Source organism: Apium graveolens, chromosome 7 (assembly GCF_009905375.1).
Source record: "Apium graveolens cultivar Ventura chromosome 7, ASM990537v1, whole genome shotgun sequence".
In the NCBI taxonomy this organism is placed as follows: domain Eukaryota; kingdom Viridiplantae; phylum Streptophyta; class Magnoliopsida; order Apiales; family Apiaceae; genus Apium; species Apium graveolens.
This window is the reverse complement of record NC_133653.1, coordinates 257112962-257132253: the sequence shown is the minus strand read 5'-3', so window position 1 is coordinate 257132253 and position 19292 is coordinate 257112962. Positions and strand designations below refer to the sequence as shown.

The 19292-nt window shown below is 36.5% G+C and overlaps 2 protein-coding genes across 2 annotated transcripts; both read left to right on the top strand.

Moving 5' to 3' along the window:
• The first annotated feature begins 3082 nt into the window (after positions 1-3082).
• Positions 3083-3637, top strand: LOC141674718 (uncharacterized). Its single transcript, XM_074481418.1, has one exon. The coding sequence runs from the start codon at positions 3083-3085 to the stop codon at positions 3635-3637; it is 555 nt and encodes a 184-aa protein (XP_074337519.1).
• A 693-nt stretch (positions 3638-4330) lies between these two features.
• LOC141671496 (uncharacterized) lies at positions 4331-17216 on the top strand. Its single transcript, XM_074477773.1, has 3 exons — positions 4331-4682; positions 7665-7745; positions 16449-17216. The coding sequence occupies exons 1-3, from the start codon at positions 4524-4526 to the stop codon at positions 16812-16814; spliced, it is 606 nt and encodes a 201-aa protein (XP_074333874.1). The 5' UTR covers positions 4331-4523; the 3' UTR covers positions 16815-17216.
• The last annotated feature ends 2076 nt before the right edge of the window (positions 17217-19292 follow it).

The window sequence follows — 19292 nt, the reverse complement described above, 5'->3', positions numbered from 1 at the left end:
TCAGAGTCATCCCAACTTTTACCCTCTGCAATATAAGCTTTGATTTGCTGTTTCTTCAGAATAGCTTCATACTTTACTTCAAGTTCAAGATAAGCTTTATCCTTCTTTACTTTCTTGGGTTTCCTGCATTCTGTAGCAAAATGGCCTAACCCATCACAATTGAAGCACCTTATCTTAGATCATTCAACAAATCCAATTTTGTAGCCAATTTTGCTTTCAGAAGTGTACTTTCCTTTTCCTTTCCAGCTGTTGTCTTTGTTGAAAGACTGTCCTTTCCCCTTAAAGTTTCTTGGCTTCTTTACTCTAATGTTAGAGAATTTTCTAGCCAGATAGGCGATTGACTGATCTAGTTCATCCAGTTCATCAAGAGTGTAGAACTCATCTTCTTCCAATTTCAGAATGACTTGTTCCTGTGAATCATTTGTTCTTTGCTCATTTGTTGAGGCAACTGGAGTTTGAGATCTTGGCTCATCAGTAGATGTTTGGCTTTCATTGACAATTAAAGCACTTGAGCCATTTATAACATGTCATTGGCCAGATCTCAATGATTTTCTCTGAATCATTTCAAGTTCATATATTTTAAGAATTCCATGCAGAACTTTCAATGTTATCCTACTCAAGTCTCTCCCTTCCCTGGTTGCTGAGATTTTCTGTTCCAAATGATCAGGGAGAGTAAGCAGGAACTTCAGGTTCACTTCTTCAGCTTCATAGTATTTTTCATGGAGCTGCAAATCATTTATCAGGTTGTTAAACCTTTCAAACACATCTGTTAGACTTTCCTTTGACTTGGCCATGAAACCCTCATACTGTGAAATCAGTATCCTTCTTTGATTAGATCTAACTTCCTCAGTTCCCTCACAGAGTATCTCAATCTTTTCCTATATTTGCTTGGCAGTGTCAGAGTTGACAATGTTGTTGTACATCACATTGGCAAGTGACTCAATAAATATCAATTGCAAGCCACTATCCAAGGAAACTTTCTCTTTTTCAGGCTCAAAATACTCAGAAGGATCTTTTGGAGCATAATGAGATGGAATGACCATATCACCATCTGTTAATTCTTCAACTCTAACCATGGGAGTGAAGGGCCCATTCTTGAGGATCTGAATGTAGAGTGGATTGGCCATCATGACAAACAACATCATTTCTTTTTCTAAAGAGTGTAGTTAGCTTTGTCAAATGTAGGAATTTTGATGCTACTGATTTTCTGTGTATTCATTCTTCCAAGATCTTGAATATGTTTACTTTCAGATCAAGCTCTGATACCACTTGTTAGGAAATGAATAACACACAGAGGGGGGGGGTGAATGTGTTTTACTGTTTTTGAGCTTTTCTTGAATGTTTATGGTTGAACAGAGTAAATTAAATCTTGTAGAGAAGATGTGTTAATGCATTAAACAAGCATGCAAAAAATAAGAACCCAACCTTTTCAAAACTCACTTAATTCTTATATTAAAAATCAAGAATGTTTTGCTACAAAATTTCTAGGTTCTTTGTTGATAAAGAGCTTAGCTTCTTCTTGAGAGAGTTACAAGATTTTCTATCTGATTTGTTACTCCTGACTAAAGGACCAGTGTTAACTTTATAACTCAGTTAACTACTGGTTTACACAGTGTACGATAAGACATGCTATTAACTTTACTAAATTATCACTTGTCATTTCTATTTATAGAAAAGTAATTCTTCCAATTCTGGCTTAGCATATCTTTAGCATCATGTGATTATTTTGATCTTCCTATGTCTGGATAATCTTCACCATTGATCTTACACATTTTTGAAGCTGCTTTTTGTAGACTTGTCAATCCAGCTGTTTGGATTATTTGTTGATTGTTAATCTTAGATATTGAACTGATCTGCAATTTTGTACTTTGATATTTTACCTCGAGATCTCCAGTTTAGGTCTATAGAGAACTTGACATCTCGATAAGTATGTTGGCTTATCGAGATCTCTAGTACTCCATATTTGATTTATCTTGTAGATGCCTCAAGTTCTCTATAAGAGAAATTTGGCTTATTGAGATCTCTAGTCTTCACATCTTCACTTTGACTTATCGATAACTCTTAGTTCTCTAGTGGATTCTTGTCTTGTCGATATCTCAGGGTTCTCTAGTCAATTTTGACTTGTCGATATCTCAGAGTTCTCTAGTGAAATTTGACTTAGCGATATCTCTGGGTTCTCTGGTGGAATTTGACTTGTCGATAACTCTGAGTTCTCTAGTGAAGAAATGACTTGTCGATATCTCCAATCTTCATGTCTTAAATTTGGCTTGTCGATATCTCTAAGTTCTCTATAAGCTTTTTGAGTTTTCTATAAGCCATTCTGGAGTTCTCTATAAGCCATTCTGGAGTTCTCGAATGACTTCTTTATAACACTAAATCTGTGACTTGTAGAGATCTTGACTTAGAATATTTTTCCTAAAACAGATTTATTCAACTCCAAGCTTCTTCATAATTCTTCTGAGGTAAGATCTTCTTGATCTTCTTCCAAATAGAATTCTTAGACTTGACACTGTTTATAGAAAAAGACTTCAGTCTTCTCCTTTGACATTTTTACATACTTTAAGTGTTACAAGTATAAAATACAAATTTAGATAACAATACAACTTACTTAGGGTTGACAAATTGTCTTAGTCTTGTTAAAGTACAGACATGTCTTGTACAACAGAGAACGAGAATATGGAGATAGGTTGTTGTGGAAGAATATTTGAGGTTTAAAATTGCCTAGAAAGGTTCTAAGTTTCTTTTGGATAGTTTGTTGTGGTGTGCTTCCTATGACAATGCCATTAATAGCAAAACGAGTTGATGTTCAAGGAATTTGTTCAGAGTGTCACATGAGTAATGAAGATGTGATACACATTCGTTTTATCTGTTCTTTTGATATGGAGTTATGGCAGAGTGAGGGTTTGCAAGCTTGATCCTAGATAACGAGGAGGTAACATGTATGCAACTGCTGCAACATGTATTCGCTACAAGAAATGCTAAGCAACGTGGGAATATAATTTTATTTTGTTGGGGTTTATGGTTTCGTCACAATACATGGGTGTGTGATAGAAGAAGTATGATGATCTTTGTAGTGAAAGTAATGATTAATCATATGTTTCATGAATGGCAGCGTGTTCAGGTGGACTCCAAGACTTACGAAGAAAAACAGCAGTTGAGAAAATTGTACAAACATCCTCCGGGATGGAGCAAAATTAATGTAGATACCTCTTATCAAGCTGGTGTTACTCATATAGGAGCTGGTTGTATCATTCGAGATGATCAGGGACAATTCATTCTAGCAAAAGCAGCAAGGGTTCGTGGTGTATCAACGAGAGAAGCTGAAGCTTTGAGCTTCAAGGAGGCTTTAACCTGGACAAAGAATTGGAGGACTCGCATGTGTATATTCGAGTTAGATGCAAAAATGGTAGTAGATGTTGTTAATGGGACTCGCAAGAATTCTAATTTTCATGGCATTATACATGAATGTAAGAAGATTCTTAAACACTTTAAGGGAGTGTTAGTAGTTCTCGATCACAGGTTTGCGAATAGAGTTGCCCATGTCTTAACACAAATGACTTGTTCTATGTCAAACTCTATGGAGTGGTCTAGTACGGCTCCAGATTTGATTTTTAATCTTATTGCTGGAGAATATTAATATAATGCAAGTGCAATTTTTTTTTTTAAAAAAAAGTTTCTCATTATCTCTTTATGTTCAGGATTCCTCCTTAGGATCAAAATATATATACATACAAATAATTTATAAATCCTCGAGATGGGATACAGATGACACGTGGATGCAAAATATGGCAGTAAATCATATATTTTCGCTGAAAGATCAGGTGTATATCTCTAGAATATTTGATAAATATAATTGATTGGGATATTTATCGATAATATAAATGAATTTTTAAAATTTGAACAATATCATGTTATGTCTTTAAAATTACTAGTTTAAAACATGTGTGATGCACAATATTTTTTTAATATTTTCAGAACAAATTTAAATACCAAATTCATTTTAATATGAAATTAGTATTACAAGATCAAATACTCACAATGGTTTTAACTTTTAAATCCAATTGATTAAACCAAATTTGATAACAAGTAGTTAATGAGCTCATTATCTGAGAGACCTAAAATAATCAAGATTTATTGGTACATTTTATAGTAGTATTAATTTGTTTAAAAACCGAGCTAAAATAACAAATTCGTTAAATATCATATTTTCAACATAATTAAATCAAATCGTTAAAATCAAATTCGGTATCAAAATAAAAAAAAAAAATTAAGAACGTGGTTCGGTTCGGTTCGGTTGAATTTAAAAGAGAAGAAAAAGGGAGGGGGTGCGTTCCCTTGGGCTGGCCGTTTCATTACCATAACATTACTCATCCCTATGTATGTAGATGTTGTAATCTGTTGTGTTCTGTCATCATCCTCCAAAGTCATCTTCTCAATCTCATCCCCCTGTATCTCTCTCTCTTAGGGTTTGATCAAAATAATTAAATTATATAATAATAATAATAAGAATCTGAAGAATTAAAATGGGTAAGAAAAGAAAGTCAGTTGCAACAAGCCTAGACGAGGTAGATCGAAGCATGTACTCCACTTTTTGTAACGGCGCTAATGCCATTTCTCAGCTTTATTCTCAGGCTATTAATCATCAGAAGCTTTCTTTTCAATCCGGTGAACGTCATGCCTTGGTATACCTATATGCCATCTCTCTTTATTGTATTTATTGTTATGTTGGTGTTGTTTAAGAACTGATTTAGATGTTTTTTGTGTTATATGTTTTGTGGGTTTTGTTGTTTTTGCTGTTTTAGTTGGGTTTATCTTGTGGGATTTTGTTTATGGTGGTTTGGTTTCGATTTTATTGGAGTTTTTGCGGGGTTCGGGTAGTTTTAGTACTTGGTAGTTGGGTTTATGGTGTTTAATTTTATTTTTGGGGGTTTGGTTTCGGTTTTTGTTTGGGGTTGATGGGTATTGGAGTTATTTGATGATGATGTTATTTTGGTTAGGGTATTGCATCGGGTGGTCTTAGTACTTGGTAGTTGGGTTTATGGTGTGAAATTTTAATTGTGCTGGTTTTTTTATTTGGGCGGGGGTTGGTTTTGATTTTTGTTTCGGGTTGATGGGTATTGGAGTTATTTGGTGATGATGTGATTAGGATTTATGGTTAAGTAGCGTGGTCCGGAGTTGGGTTGTTGTGTGCTTGATATCTGGGATTCATAGATGTTTTTGTTTTTTTGGGTGTTAAGTGTATAATGCGATGTAATTGAGTCTTCCTAGTAGTTGAGTTGGTTACTTGACATAATGTCCAAAACTTATTTGGTTTCGATTTTTGTTTTGGGTTAATGGGTATTGGAGTTATTTGATGATAATGTGATTAGGGTAATTGCATGGTTCGGTTAGTTTTAGTACTTGGTACTTGGGTTTATGGTGTTTAATTTTGTTTATGGTGGTTTTTCTTGGGGGTTTTGTTTCGATTATTGTTTCAGGTTGATGGGTATTGGAGTTATTTGGTGATGATATGATTAAGGTAATTGAGTTGTTGGGGTAGTCTTAGTACTTGGTAGTTGGGTTTATGGTTTTTAATTTTATTCATGGCGGGTTTCGTTTTGATTAGTGTTTCGGGTTGATGGGGTATTTCCGTATTGGAGTTATTTGGTTATGAAGTGATTTTTAGGTAGTCTTAGTATTTGATAATTGGGATTTGTAGATTCTTTCATATTTGGGTTTATGGTGTTTATATTTTAACTGTGATGGTTTTTTTTGGGGGGGGGATTTTGATTTTTGTTTGGGGTTGATGGGTATTGGTGCTATTTGGTGATTATGTGATTAGGGGTTTAGTTCGGGTAATTGTGTGCTTCTGGTGGTTTTAGAACTTGATAGTTGGGATATGTAGATGGTTTTGTTTGTTGGGTGATATGATATAATTGAGTTCTCGTAGCAAGTGAGTTGGTTACTTGACATGAAATTAGAGTTGGAGTTGTTTGGTTGGGTTTGTCTTTGTGTTTTGAAGGTTTATGTTGTGATTGTTGTGCGTCATATCTTAGTTGGGTGTACTGTGTGCAAATTGATGTATGTTGGTGTCTGGGGGTTTGGTTTTGATGTTAATTGGAATTGATGGTTTTTAGACTTATTGTGCTGATATATGATTAGGGTTTTGTTAGGTTAATTTGTTTAAGCAGCGTGGTTCAGGTGAATGCTTAGTTTGGATTTGTAGATGACTAGATGTTTTTTAAAAATTTCTTGAAAATATGTACAGGGTCATACCAGATTTGAGTATCTTACAAGTTGCTTAATAATTTTTCTCCACTTCTCATTAACTTCCAAGTCTTAATGTAAATGTCTAGCATTCAACGTTTTGGTCAGTGTTTTATGTATGTTATTGTCTATAATTTAATGTTTTGGTCTTGAACTTTTATCATATTGTAGGTGGAATAGTTATTTTAATTTCTGGAGAAGATTGGTTCACATTTATAAAATAAAGAACATATTCTAATTTATAAAGGAGAGGACTCAGATTTATAAACATGAATGTGATTCAAATTATCTTTTAACATTAAGTAAAAAACTGTATCTTAATTTATAAAGGAGAAGAATTTATATTTTTAATGAAAAACACGGTTCAGGTGAATGCTTAGTTTGGATTCGTAAATGACTAGTTGTTTCGTTTGTTGGGTGTTAAGTCCTCCTAGCACTTGAGTTGTTTGCTTAACATCATGTCAGAGTTGCGGGGAATTTGTTTTTGGTTATTGGGTGTCAAATATATAATATTTGATGATTAAATCCCCCTGGCACTAGAATTGGTTGCTTAACATGATATAATAGTTGTGGTTAAGAGAGGCCACATGCTCCTATTCTCCTACCCCCTGTATTCTAAAATCTAATTTGGACTCATGTTGATTATCACTCCAAATATGGTCTCCTAGTATTATACCTCTGAACCGAAAAATGGTCGGGGGGGGGGGGTGTTAAAGATATAATCCAATTATGCTCTGATTAAATATTTTAAGAGCTCATTTCTTAGAACAAGTTTAGGAAGAAGTGACTTTTTTTGTACGGATAACGGGCTGTAGTTATGAAAGGAGTTTTATGTTGGGTTTCAGAACCCCATAATGTATACTGTGTGACTAAATTTTTTGTGAGGATTATTTTAATTTAGAGTTGATACTGTATAGTCTGCTTACCAGCCTAAAATTTTACCTTTCTTCAAGTTATTCCTTCAATTGAATCATTAATGTATCTTACACTGTCATAGCAAGACGTACCTAATTGAGATTGGCCAGAAAAGCATTTAATATCTAGCGTGGAGTGCAACGTGAAGCTTGAGTATTTCTGTGCAATATGATTTCTAAGGCATTGTATACATACTATTTGTGTTTGTGAGTGCTAGATGTGTTCTTTCAGTAATTTTTTCCTTTTAAAACCCCGGGCTTCTAGTTTTTCTTATAAGTTGCTGATACTGTTTGCCTATATTTTCAATTAGACTCAACTCTTCACCTTGCTGAGAAGGTCATTATTTCTTAAGTAATTCACTGTCAGCATGTTTGGAGTTTGGACACATAATTGAATGTATTATTTGTATCTTGCTAAATTTTATATATATATATATATATTGTATAAAACTTAGACTTTTTTTCTGAACAGAACCTTGACTTCTTATCATATTATATTTGCAGGAAAAACTTTATCAGTGGATATTGAGACAACAAGAGGGAGGATCAAGAGTGACAACGGCCGACATACTCTCTTACATACAGGTTTCAATCTGTTCACTTTCTATTATCTTATCTCTATGTGTGTTGTGTACTACTAGGGATCGAGAAAGTCTTCAGTGCACAGTTGGATATTTTACAGGGAGAGTGTTTTCTTAATTGTAAAACAGAAAAATAATCAGAAAATATAGCACAGTGAGAATAGGAGTCCGCCCAACTATAAAAAATTTATGGTTGTGCAGCAAAATATTTAAAAGATGCCTTTTTCATTAATTTATTTGAAGGATTTAGGATAGGCGGATATCCAGGTGGTAAAGGTATATGAGTATCAACGGACCTATTCGTGGGTTAGAATCCTCATGCTCCCATCCTCTGTAAAAAATAAATTATAAAGAAAGATACCCCTATGTTCTTTGCAAGCGCCAACAGTTTTTACTTTCTTCAAACTGTGTCCTGGTTGAATTGTAGTTGAATTGTAATACAGCAACTAATGGGGCTCAATATTCTGAACTACTATTAGATTCCAACAATGGGATACGATTTGTATATTAAATACCTATCAATAAATAGGCTGTAGCTGCTATTGAAAAAGATGCATTCAATATTATAAATTTTCTTCAGACGCTGTCTGGGAGTAATGTGCCCTTATGCAAGCATAATTCTGAATATTTCAGCACTATAATTTTGTATACAAGTGTATTAGGTGTTTGTGCAAGTTCTGAGAGGTGGAAAGTTTCATTAATATGCAACGCTCCCTCCCTCCCTCCCTCCCTCTCACACACACATATTTATGTAGACATGTATTAAGGCGATTAAATGTACCCTTAAATTAATAAATGTGGTAATTTTGAATATTAAATGAAATATAAATAAGAATAGCATAATATAATTCTATCATTAAGTGGAGACGTGGAATGTAGTATCTTTAGTTACTGAATCCAATTGAATCTGTGTGACAATGTGCTAGAGACTCACAAGTTTGTTTATATTTGACTGAATAAAGAACACTCAATTAATTTGATATAAATAGAACAAGTCTTAAACTCCGATTAACTTGCGAATACACAGACGAACAGCAATTCGAGAGGCTGCCTCTCTCACCCAACTAAACCCAAAATAACATAAAAGCATACCTAATTCACGTTTCTCCTCACTTGAATACCCCTCCCCTTGCAATGACTCTTTTACCCTCCTTTTATTCTTCATTGCCTTTTCTGTCCTTGAACCTCTTGTTTTTCTGCACATGTGAATTCCGATAGGGCCGTACATTAATGGGATCAGTACCCTCGTGTAACACGATTCCATGATCTTGAATGTGTGTAGGAGGTAGGCCATGTGGCATTTGAAATAAATCTTGATATTCTTCGATGAGAGACGATAAGAAAGGCGGGGCTTGCCCCTCAATGCGGTGTTGCTGACTTGCATCCATCGTGGCCCCCAAATGATTAAACTCCACCAAATATCCAGCCCTCTCTTTTCTTAAAGTTTTTAGCATTGCTTTGAGAGAAATTCTTGTTCTGCCCAGGGATGGATCTCCTGTTAGAGTCACTATCTCCTCTCCCAACTTGAATTTGATTTTATGTTCTTTCCAGTTTGCAGACATGGTGCCCAGCTTTTCTAACCACCGTAAACCCAATATTATATTTGAATCACCCAGCTCAACAGGGAGATAGTCTTTAATGATGGTGAGTCCCTGTGGCTGTAGTACGACGTACTACAAATTTACACTCCCCTTGCGCTTCCACTATTTCACCCGTGCCAAGAGAGACCCCAAATTGTTTAGCCGGACTGAAATTTACACCCAAGTCGTGTATCACCCGTGTTGATATAAAATTATGGGTGGCCCCAGTGTCCACCATAACCACCACAAATATCCCATTAATTTCACCACGTAATTTGAAAGTTTTCGGACTCGTGATGCCTACTACAGAATTTAATGAAATCTCCGGATGAATTAATTCATCATGTTCCCCTTCTCCCTTGACAGTGTTGTCATCTTCCCCCGAACTCTCTTCGTGAGTGAGAAGCACACTCAACTCTTTTCTCTGATACTACTCTTTTCTCTGATACTGTGGCCAATGCTCCACTTGCCATCACATTTGAAGCACAACCTTTTTGACCTCTTTTCCTGAAGTTCTCGTTCACTCAAACGACGCACATCTCCCACTGGTCTGGTGCTATGAACCGGACTACTACCAGTAGACATGGCAGACCCCGAATATCCTGCATAAGACTTAGAGGACGGTACAGAATAACCAAAACTCGAACGAGGAGACATGGGTGATTGAATTACCAAATAGTTTGATTTGCTGGCCGTAGTAGAAAATCCCTTCCCGTCTTTGTCAGGAACTAGGGTTTCTGACTTAGTGTTTTTGGAATAGTTTTGTGATTTTCTGATTTATAAGAGCTAGAATGTAAACAAGCAGAGATTATAGACTAGAATCTATAGAGAAACAGAGAATTTAGGTGAAGAACAGATAGAATAAGCAGAAAATCAAGTAACTTGAAGAAGAAGACATAATTCTGTTATAGAGAGAGAAAGAGTTTAGAGAGAGAGACAGATTTTGGTGGAATAGAATTCCTTTTCATATATTTGCATACCCTCACCATTACAACTGGTGAGTCTATTTATAGACTCTACTGAATACTTAACTTCTAAGTAATTGGTAAAATACCAGTTTACCCTTACTAGCTTAATATTGCAGCCTGCTATTAGAAATACAATCTATTATTAATACTAGTAATAAGCCTGACTTATAAGCATGACTGACTCTTCCTGACAATCCCCCCTTCTTCAAATCCAGCTTGTCCTAATGCTGGAAGTAGGAAATCTGGAAAATTAAGTTTCAGAAGATCTTAATCTTCCCAGGTAGCTTCATCACTGCTACAACCCTTCCATTGTATCAAAACCTGATGCACCACTCTGTGATCCTTCACAATATTCCTAGTGTCCAGACTCCTTAGGGGATTGAGGTCAAATACTCCTTGCTCTAAACCTGAGGCAGCTGTCTCATAGCTTTAACCAGTCCCATATCTTTTTTTAACTGAGACACATGGAAAATAGGGTGAACTCTTGAAGTTTCTGGCAAATCCAGTTTATAAGCAGCTTCACCTTTCTTTTCCAGAATTTTATAGGGTCCAAAATACCTTGCTGATAGCTTTAAATTCTTTCTAATTGCAGTTGTTACCTGTCTGTAAGGCTGTAATTTCAAATAAACCAAATCTCCCACCTCAAAAACTCTCACAGACCTTTTGTTATCAGCAAAACTTTTCATTATGAGCTGAGCCTTCTCCAATAACTCCTTTAGTAATGACCACTGCTGCTGTCTGGCATTCAACATTTCCTCCAAGGAAGACAAATTAGTATGAACCCTGTCCAGTAGTGATATATGACTTGGCTTGACTCCATACACCACTTGATATGGAGATGTATTTAAAATTGTATGAAAGGTGGTATTATATCACCATTCAGCAGCAACCAACCATGTAGCCCAGTTCCTTGGTGCCTGACTAGTCATACTCCTCAAGTATTGTTCTAGCCACTGATTGATTCTCTCTGTGCAACCATCAAACTGTGGGTGGTAAGCTGTGGGTGGTAAGTTGTGCCGAGACACAGTCTGGTGACAGAAATCTTGAACAGAATTTGCCAAAACTGACTCAAGAATAAGCTGTCTCCGTCACAGACTATGGATGCTGGTAATCCATGTAATCTGTAAACTTGCTCAAAGAATGTCTGAGCTAGTCCTTTAGCTGTAATAGGGTGGTTGAGGGATATGAAATTAGCATACCTACCTGTCAACCATAACCTAGATTACCTCAAAACCTTTTGATTTTGGAAGACCTGTAATAAAGTCCATATATATATATATCTTTCCATGGCTCCTGAGGAATAGGTAGAGGTACTAAAAGGCCAAGGGTTTTAACAGTCTCCCCTTTCACCTGCTGGCACACCTCACACTCTCTCACCCACCGTCCCACATCTTGTCTTATTGAAGACCAATAAAAATACTCTGATATTCTTTTATAGGTGGCCCTGTTTCCAGAATGTCCTCCTACCCCTTTACAGTGTAATTCCTCAAAGATTTGTTTCCTCAAATCACCTGCACCTCCAATCACCCACTTCCCTTGATACTCCAACCCTTGCTGTAAATAATATTGCTGTGGACCCAACTTGTTGACAACAACATCAATAATGAGGTCTTCAATCTCCTTATCCCCTACATAACTCTCAGCAATCTGCTCCATCCACTGCGGTACCACAGCAGAAAGCTGATGGCAATTACCTTCTATGATCACCTTAGAGTCAGAAGTAAGTTCTACATCATTCCCTTGCCACTTAAATTTTAAAGCCCGGGCTTCAAAGTTGCATTGCAATTCTCCAAGTTCTGTTAGCCACTCCACTCCCAGTATAATCTCCCAGTCTTGTATATCTGCCACCCAAACTGCAGTGTTGAATTCCACATTTTGTCATTTCCATTTGAATGCTGAGCATTTCTCACTACTGTTGAGTACCTCTCCATTAGGTAGCTTAATCTGAATTCCTGACTGCATTTCCAATACTAATTCCAGGTCCAAACAAGTCTTTCTGCTAATCAAATTGAGACTGCTGCCATTGTCAACCAGCATCTTCACTTCTTTACCCTTGTAGTTTCCTTTAAACTGGATGGGAGTAGATTGTGCTGGTCTTTTCACTCCTAGAGCAGACAGTATGACTTCCTGAGTTTCCATCTCATTTAAATCTTCAATTGGATCTTCATCATATATAGGAGTACCTGCATACTCTTCTTCTTCCTCCAGTACCATTAAGAAGTTCTGTGGCCTTTTGCACTCATGTCCTTTTGAGAACTTCTCATCACAATAGAAGCATAAGCCTTTCTGCCTTCTTTTCTCTCTCTGAGCATAAGTCAATGGCCTAGGCTTAGAAGAAATACTCTCTGGTGCTTTACTTGATACCAGCAAAGGTGCTTTACTAGTAACAGTTGCTCCTGTAGTTGCCCCACTCTTACTTGTACTTGCTGCCACTGAATTAGCCTTGTAACTATTGCCAAATCCAGTAAACTTCTTTGGTTGAGCATTCAAGGTATGCTCATAATACCTAGCCAGTTTAAGAGCCTGTTCCAAAGAGCTTGGTTCCAGCAACCTTATCACGCTTTTAATCTCTGTTGTAACCCTCCAACAAAGTTCTCTAAAAAATACTCTTTAGTTAAACTAGGAATCTTCTTCAGTAATTGACCCCTGCACTTTTCAAAGTCATCAAAGTACTCCTCCACTGAAGTTACTTGTTGTAATTTCTTGATTTTATCAAATACTAAATCAGTCTCCACCTCACCAAACCTAGATATGAAGGCCTCAGAGAATTGTTGCCAAGTAACACTGTCATTCCCAATCATGAAGGACTTGTACCAAGATCTAGGAACTCCACTCAGGTGCATGGCTGCTATAGCAGCTCTCTTCCTATCATTAACCTCATAAATTGTGAAGTATTCTTCACAATCCCTAAGCCATTCCAAAGAATCGGTCCCTTCTTTATAAACTGGAAAAGACAACTTCAGATGCCTCAGACTCTGATTATCTTTCAGAGTCCCTCCATTGCATCCACTATTTTTAACATCATCATCCACCTTATACTCCTGTGAGTAGTCTTTTGTCTCTCAAAAGCAGCATGTGATGGATCTCTGAACATGCCTGTTTGAGAAAATTGTGGAGTTACATTCTCCTTGTAATCCTCCAGTTCTTCCTCATAGAAATTCTCAACTTCAGCCTGTGTAGACTTCTGATTTACTCCAACCACAAGCAACTCAATTTGTCTTTGCAATCTCTCAATTTTTTCATCAGTACCTAACAAGTGACCTTGTAATTCCTGCTGTATCAACCTTAAAGCTCCTTGATGAGAAGTCTCTACGAACTCATCATTCATGTAATAGCTCATTCTCTCAGGCAATATATGAAACAGTTTATACTCACTAATCTCAATACTTCACAGATCTGTATCAACTAGCAATTCTCCACTATTTTATCTCCACAACAACTAAAATCAACCACAATTAACTCCAAATCACAGATCTAATCACAAATCCTTAACAAACAGCTCAAAACAGTACTAACACAGCTCTATAGTACTGTTACCTCTACTATTTTTTGTGTTTTTCTTCACTGAACAACTAAAACAGCTAAGTAATGTCTAAACGAGATTAATCACAGCTAAAACAGCTCCAGTACATGCTAAACATGATTGAAATTCAACAGATCTATAAGGTATAGTAGAGAACAAGACATCTGAACACCTTATGAGCACTTTCCGAGAAATTTCTGAACTTGAGTATGCGATTACTGCAACTAGCTCGCTCTGCTCGGAATAAGATGCTGAACACAGTAGAAGCAGTAGTAGATCAAATCTGATGCTCTGATACCAATTTGTCAGGAACTAGGGTTTCTGACTTGGTGTTTTTGGAATATTTTTGTGATTTTCTGATTTATAAGAGCTAGAATGTAAACAAGTAGAGATTATATACTAGAATCTATAGAGAAACAAAGAATTTAGGTGAAGAACAGATAGAATAAGCACAGAGAATCAAGTAACTTGAAGAAGAAGACATAATTCTGTTATAGAGAGAGAAAGAGTTTAGAGAGAGAGACAGATTTTGGGGGAATAGAATTCCTTTTCATATATTTGCATACCCTCAACATTACAACTGGTGAGTCTATTTATAGACTCTACTGAATACTTAACTCCTAAGTAATTGGTAAAATACCAGTTTACCCTTACTAGCTTAATATTGCAGCTTGCTATTTAGAAATACAATCTATTATTAATACTAGGAATAAGCCTGACTGACTCTTCCTGACAGTCTCCCTTCAGCTTTCCCAGTCTGTGTTTGTCAGCGGCCCTAACAATCTGACTTCCGATCTTATATCTTCCCTTAACCCCATTCAGGAATTGGCCCAATGATAACTCCTCAGAAATATTATCCAACGGTGCGAGCAACTCAATAAATTTCATCCTGTAATCTGTCACATTGCCACCTTGACGATGGGCCAGCCATTGCTCCTGTAACGTACCTGCAACTGAGCTCGAAATTGCCGTCACAGCAAAAACTTTTCTGGTTCACCCCAACATTCCCCACTTGAGCTGTTCCCAGCGGTCAATAGGTCGATGGCGATGCTCCCATTGGAACCAAAGCAACGCCTGTCCTTCAAGGGCCACTACTGTGGCTTCAACCTTTTCCTCCTCCGATAGACCATAGAAATAGAAAAAATGCTCAGCTCGCCCTCCGGGTTATTACCATCAAATAGGGGAAGATCAAGCTTCTTATGACGCCAAAAATTTCGGTTTTGACCCGCGAATCCTGGTCCATTTCCATCACCCAACCCAAATCCACTCCTGAGTCTGTCTCCCCACCCGTGTCCGCCACCCGACCCAAATCCATACCCGGGTCCTCCACCCGACCCGATTCCATATCCAGGTCCTCCACCCGACCCGATTCCATATCCAGGACCTCCACCCGACCCCACACCAGCGTAACCCCCAACGCCCAAATTAGGGATTCCCCCATTTTTCCGCCACTCGAGCTTCCTTCAGCAATTCCCAAATCTACCACTGACTGTTGGACTGTTGGAGAGTAGTGTCTGACTACTTTGATTTCAATGTTTGGAGGCCGGTGAGAGTAGACCGGATATCCGATTGAAACCTCAACTGGTCATCCCTCATGGTTGAAATTAGGGTTTCGTTTGCCTCACACGATCTATTAATCAACCCTTCTAATCGAGAAATTGTGGTTGCCAATTTATCCTCCTGTTGTTTTGAGATCTCCTCCACACTTGCGGCCTACCGATTGATGAGGCTTTGTTGCATCGCGGCTACAGCTGCCATAACCTCCGCCGTCACTTCTTCTGCCACTGTTTCTCTTATAGACTTCTGTGTGAGTTTTAGCTGTTCCGTTAACTTGTCCAACCGTTCTGTGTGAGATGGCGGCCCCATGATCGGAGAAAAAGGCTCTGATACCACTTTTGCTAGAGACTCGCAAGTTTGTTTATATTTGACTGAATAAAGAACACTCAATTAATTTGATATAAATAGAACAAGTCTTGAACTCCGATTAGCTTACGAATACACAGACGAACAACAATTCGAGAGGCTGCCTCTCTCCACCCCCAAAATAACATAAAAGCATACCTAACTCACGTTTCTCCTCACTTAAATACCCCTCCCCTTACAATGACTCTTTTACCCTCCTTTTATTCTTCATTGCCGTTTCTGCCCTTGAACCTCTTTCGAGCATACGTCAACAGTCCTGCAGTCTTTCTTTGTGCAGTCGTAGCACTATGTATGTGTTTTTTGTTATGAATCTGTTTTTGTATCTGTTGTACTTCCTATCGTGAAATATCAATTAAACTTGCTAAATGTGTTCAATTATAATAGAGCTTTTACATATACAGTATACATAAACAACTCAAAGTAAAATAATAGTTATCTGGTAAATTAATATTCAATAATGTACAGCTCAGATAATTACCCTCTGATTTTGTGTGTAATAAAATTATAGTGTTTCAAATATGTTTTTATCCACTTTCATCACTTAACTTCAAAGTTGTAACTAAATAGAGCAAGTATTGAAGGTAAACAATAACTAGGGCATTAGAATTATTATGTGATGCCTTGAAGAGAACCGAGTTTAGTCTCTTAGGTCTCTTTACCTGATTTGATGCAAGTTCATTTATAGTTCTTTTTATAACATTTGGACGAACCAGGCTGATTTGGACTATTGTGGAGAGGAGCCATCTCTATCACCTAGAGCACCACTGCAGAACCATCAGTTGCAAGCTGCATCTTCAGGCCTCTCTGGTGGACCAGTGGCTGGACAAGTTTTTCGATCAGAACACAATGATCAACAGTCTAAGAGTTATGTTTTCTCGAACGCTCTGTCGAGCCCTGTTCGTCGGAGTCTTCAAAACTATCATATTTCTCAAGGAGAATTCGACCCAAATGGCGTACAACAACCTACTACTGGAACACGAAATAACAGGCCCAACTCTGCTCAACTGCCCAACAGCAACTCAAATGATTCCTCTATGGACATGCATTCAGATAGTCCTGGTCATGAATCAACTTTTTGAGTAACCTGAAGTAGTTTCAGTCGGAAGATGCTTGCTATGTGTTAGACAGAAGCGTTGGAATGGCTGTTACGGCTCCATTATTTATCTGGAAGGAAGCACAATGTGGGATTGACTGCTTCATACAAAGGTGACTCAAGTCTCAAAAGTAAAGTGGATACATTGTGTAATGTGTTTTCACTTGGTTAAAGGCATTGTGGTGGTCACAAAACCTTTTCAAGTGTGGATTTTGTTTGTTATGTTCTCCGTTTTGGATGAATCATCTAATTTCTTTTATCCTTCTATTTCCGTGTAAAGAGTCTGTCATGGGATTATGATGTATTAGTTATTAACTAAGTTGGTTGCTTATTTCAAATGGTCGTTGTACCATGTTTGGCATGACTAATTGCGTGTAGTTTGTTGGTATGTATTGTTCTGCATGTCAAGACATAGCGGCACCACCTCTCAATTTTTCCTGGATGTGTTTGTCTAGATACTAATCATGAACACACATAACTTTACCTAGAAAGCAGCTCCGAAGTCTGAATGTGTTTTGATTGATCACTACTTGTGACCCTGAACTTCTGAATATATCAATGTTGCTGCTTAGTTAAGTACACTAATACAGATGCACAAGTTATACAGTTCAATCTTACTATCATAGGTGGTTGGGGGAGCTTAAACGCTATTAAGATGATCAGGCCTAGTTTTGAGAAACAAATTTGTGGTTAGCAGCAAACCATGAGCATAATGATGAGTTTGTATGTGAGCTATTTGCCATGCTTGTTTTGTTTTTTGCTTGTAAATATTTATTTGCATCAGAAGTTGTATTGTTATTACTGTTAAAATTCAAGTTAAATAATGAAAGTGCAATCTGAACTGTTATCACATCTAGTGCATATACATTCTAGTATGATGAGATGTGGAGGTCTGTTTGATTTTGAAAGGATTGAGCAAGGGGCCAAGTTGCAATATAGAAGATTGTGCTTGAGATGATTCTTGATTTGTAATTAGTTAATCGGGTTTTTGGCACACAATAAGCATCAATTCCCATGAGTTTGGTGCATTTTAATTGGTCCTCTAATCATAAATATTGATGGAACCCCTTACATTTACAACAACTCCATCAAACAAAATACACCAAACTCATAAAATTTAGTGCTTATTGTGTGTTCTTGGACACACATTAGAAAGACGGTTAATTAATTACCCTTTTTTTCTCAAAAGTGAGTTGCATTAATTTTCTCAATCAATTTAGGTCCAATTTATGACTAGCGTCAACATTTACAAAACCAGAGTGCAAATTGCTAAAGGACAATGATTATGAATATGATTGAAGTATAAATAGTTTTGCATATAAATGTGCTTAAATATTTGTACTTTACATCTTAAAACATGCAATCATTCTTTCCACAATTTCCTTTGAATACTCTGCATATACACCATAAATGAGAAAGTTATATTTTCCAAAGGCCCAGTGCTAGAGCCCATAGGACCATTTCAGTGTTCATTTTTCTCTTTGTTTTGGTAGACTTTTTTGTTAAAAACTGTTTTATGTTTTTATTTTAGAATTTGGAAAACTTTTGTGAGTGTCAAGCAAAAGATGACTTGTATATCTATCAAAAAAGAAAAGAAAAGGTGACTTGTTTGATAGCCCCCTTGTACCTTCCAGTGGATAATAAAATGACAAAATTGAAATAGTACACCAAATTTGAAACTTCACATAGTCATCCTGATTAGAATACAGTTTTATTCACATAAAATATTATGATGATCACCTAAAATATTCTTCTCAAATCATTAGTATTGGTCCATTAGAGTTTAAATTACCTAATTCTTATATTAATACAGTCACTAACCCCAAATACATAATTATTTAATCACACAAATCTTAATCGTGATTCGCGTATGCATGTATGGGTCAAGGCCCCTCCAATTTCACATCATTAAATGAAAAATAGTGAGAGTTCAGGGGGCTTAAAGTTACAATTGGCAATCCAAATGATGTACATAATGAAACATAGTCGAATTGAGTGTGAATCAATAGGAATGACATAACTAATTTTCAAATTTTATTACTTGTACAAATTTTATTTGTTTATTTGTTTAAAGTAGTTTATTTGTTTACAAATTTTACTAATTCTTTAACTTATCGTAATTGGTCTGGAGTAATGCTCACAATGATCTTATTACTTGTACTAAACAATGAGTTGAAGTTTTAAGGAAAGTTTTCCTTTTTGACAGAAAAAGGTGATAGTACTTGGATTTTATCACTATTTTTTAGACATAATTAAAACTTGAATTAAAGTAATAATGTTGCGCATGAAAGAAAAAGTTGTACATATCAATTTTTTTATAATAAATGTGTATATGATTAGTCGGTGACCTTATTTTAACAAACACTCCTAAATTGTTAAATATTAGGTATTAAATGAGATTAATATCGGAAAATAAATTAGACCGATACATATTATGTAGGGTTAATGTGTTTGGTGGCAAATG

Excerpts from the sequence above, each read along its gene's own strand:
- LOC141674718 (XM_074481418.1), top strand. The coding sequence starts at position 3,083 with ATGATTAATCATATGTTTCATGAATGGCAGCGTGTTCAGGTGGACTCC.
- LOC141671496 (XM_074477773.1), top strand. The coding sequence starts at position 4,524 with ATGGGTAAGAAAAGAAAGTCAGTTGCAACAAGCCTAGACGAGGTAGAT. Across the intron at positions 4,683-7,664 it reads CCGGTGAACGTCATGCCTTG|GAAAAACTTTATCAGTGGAT; the intron begins GTATACCTATAT and ends TTATATTTGCAG. Across the intron at positions 7,746-16,448 it reads ACATACTCTCTTACATACAG|GCTGATTTGGACTATTGTGG; the intron begins GTTTCAATCTGT and ends TGGACGAACCAG.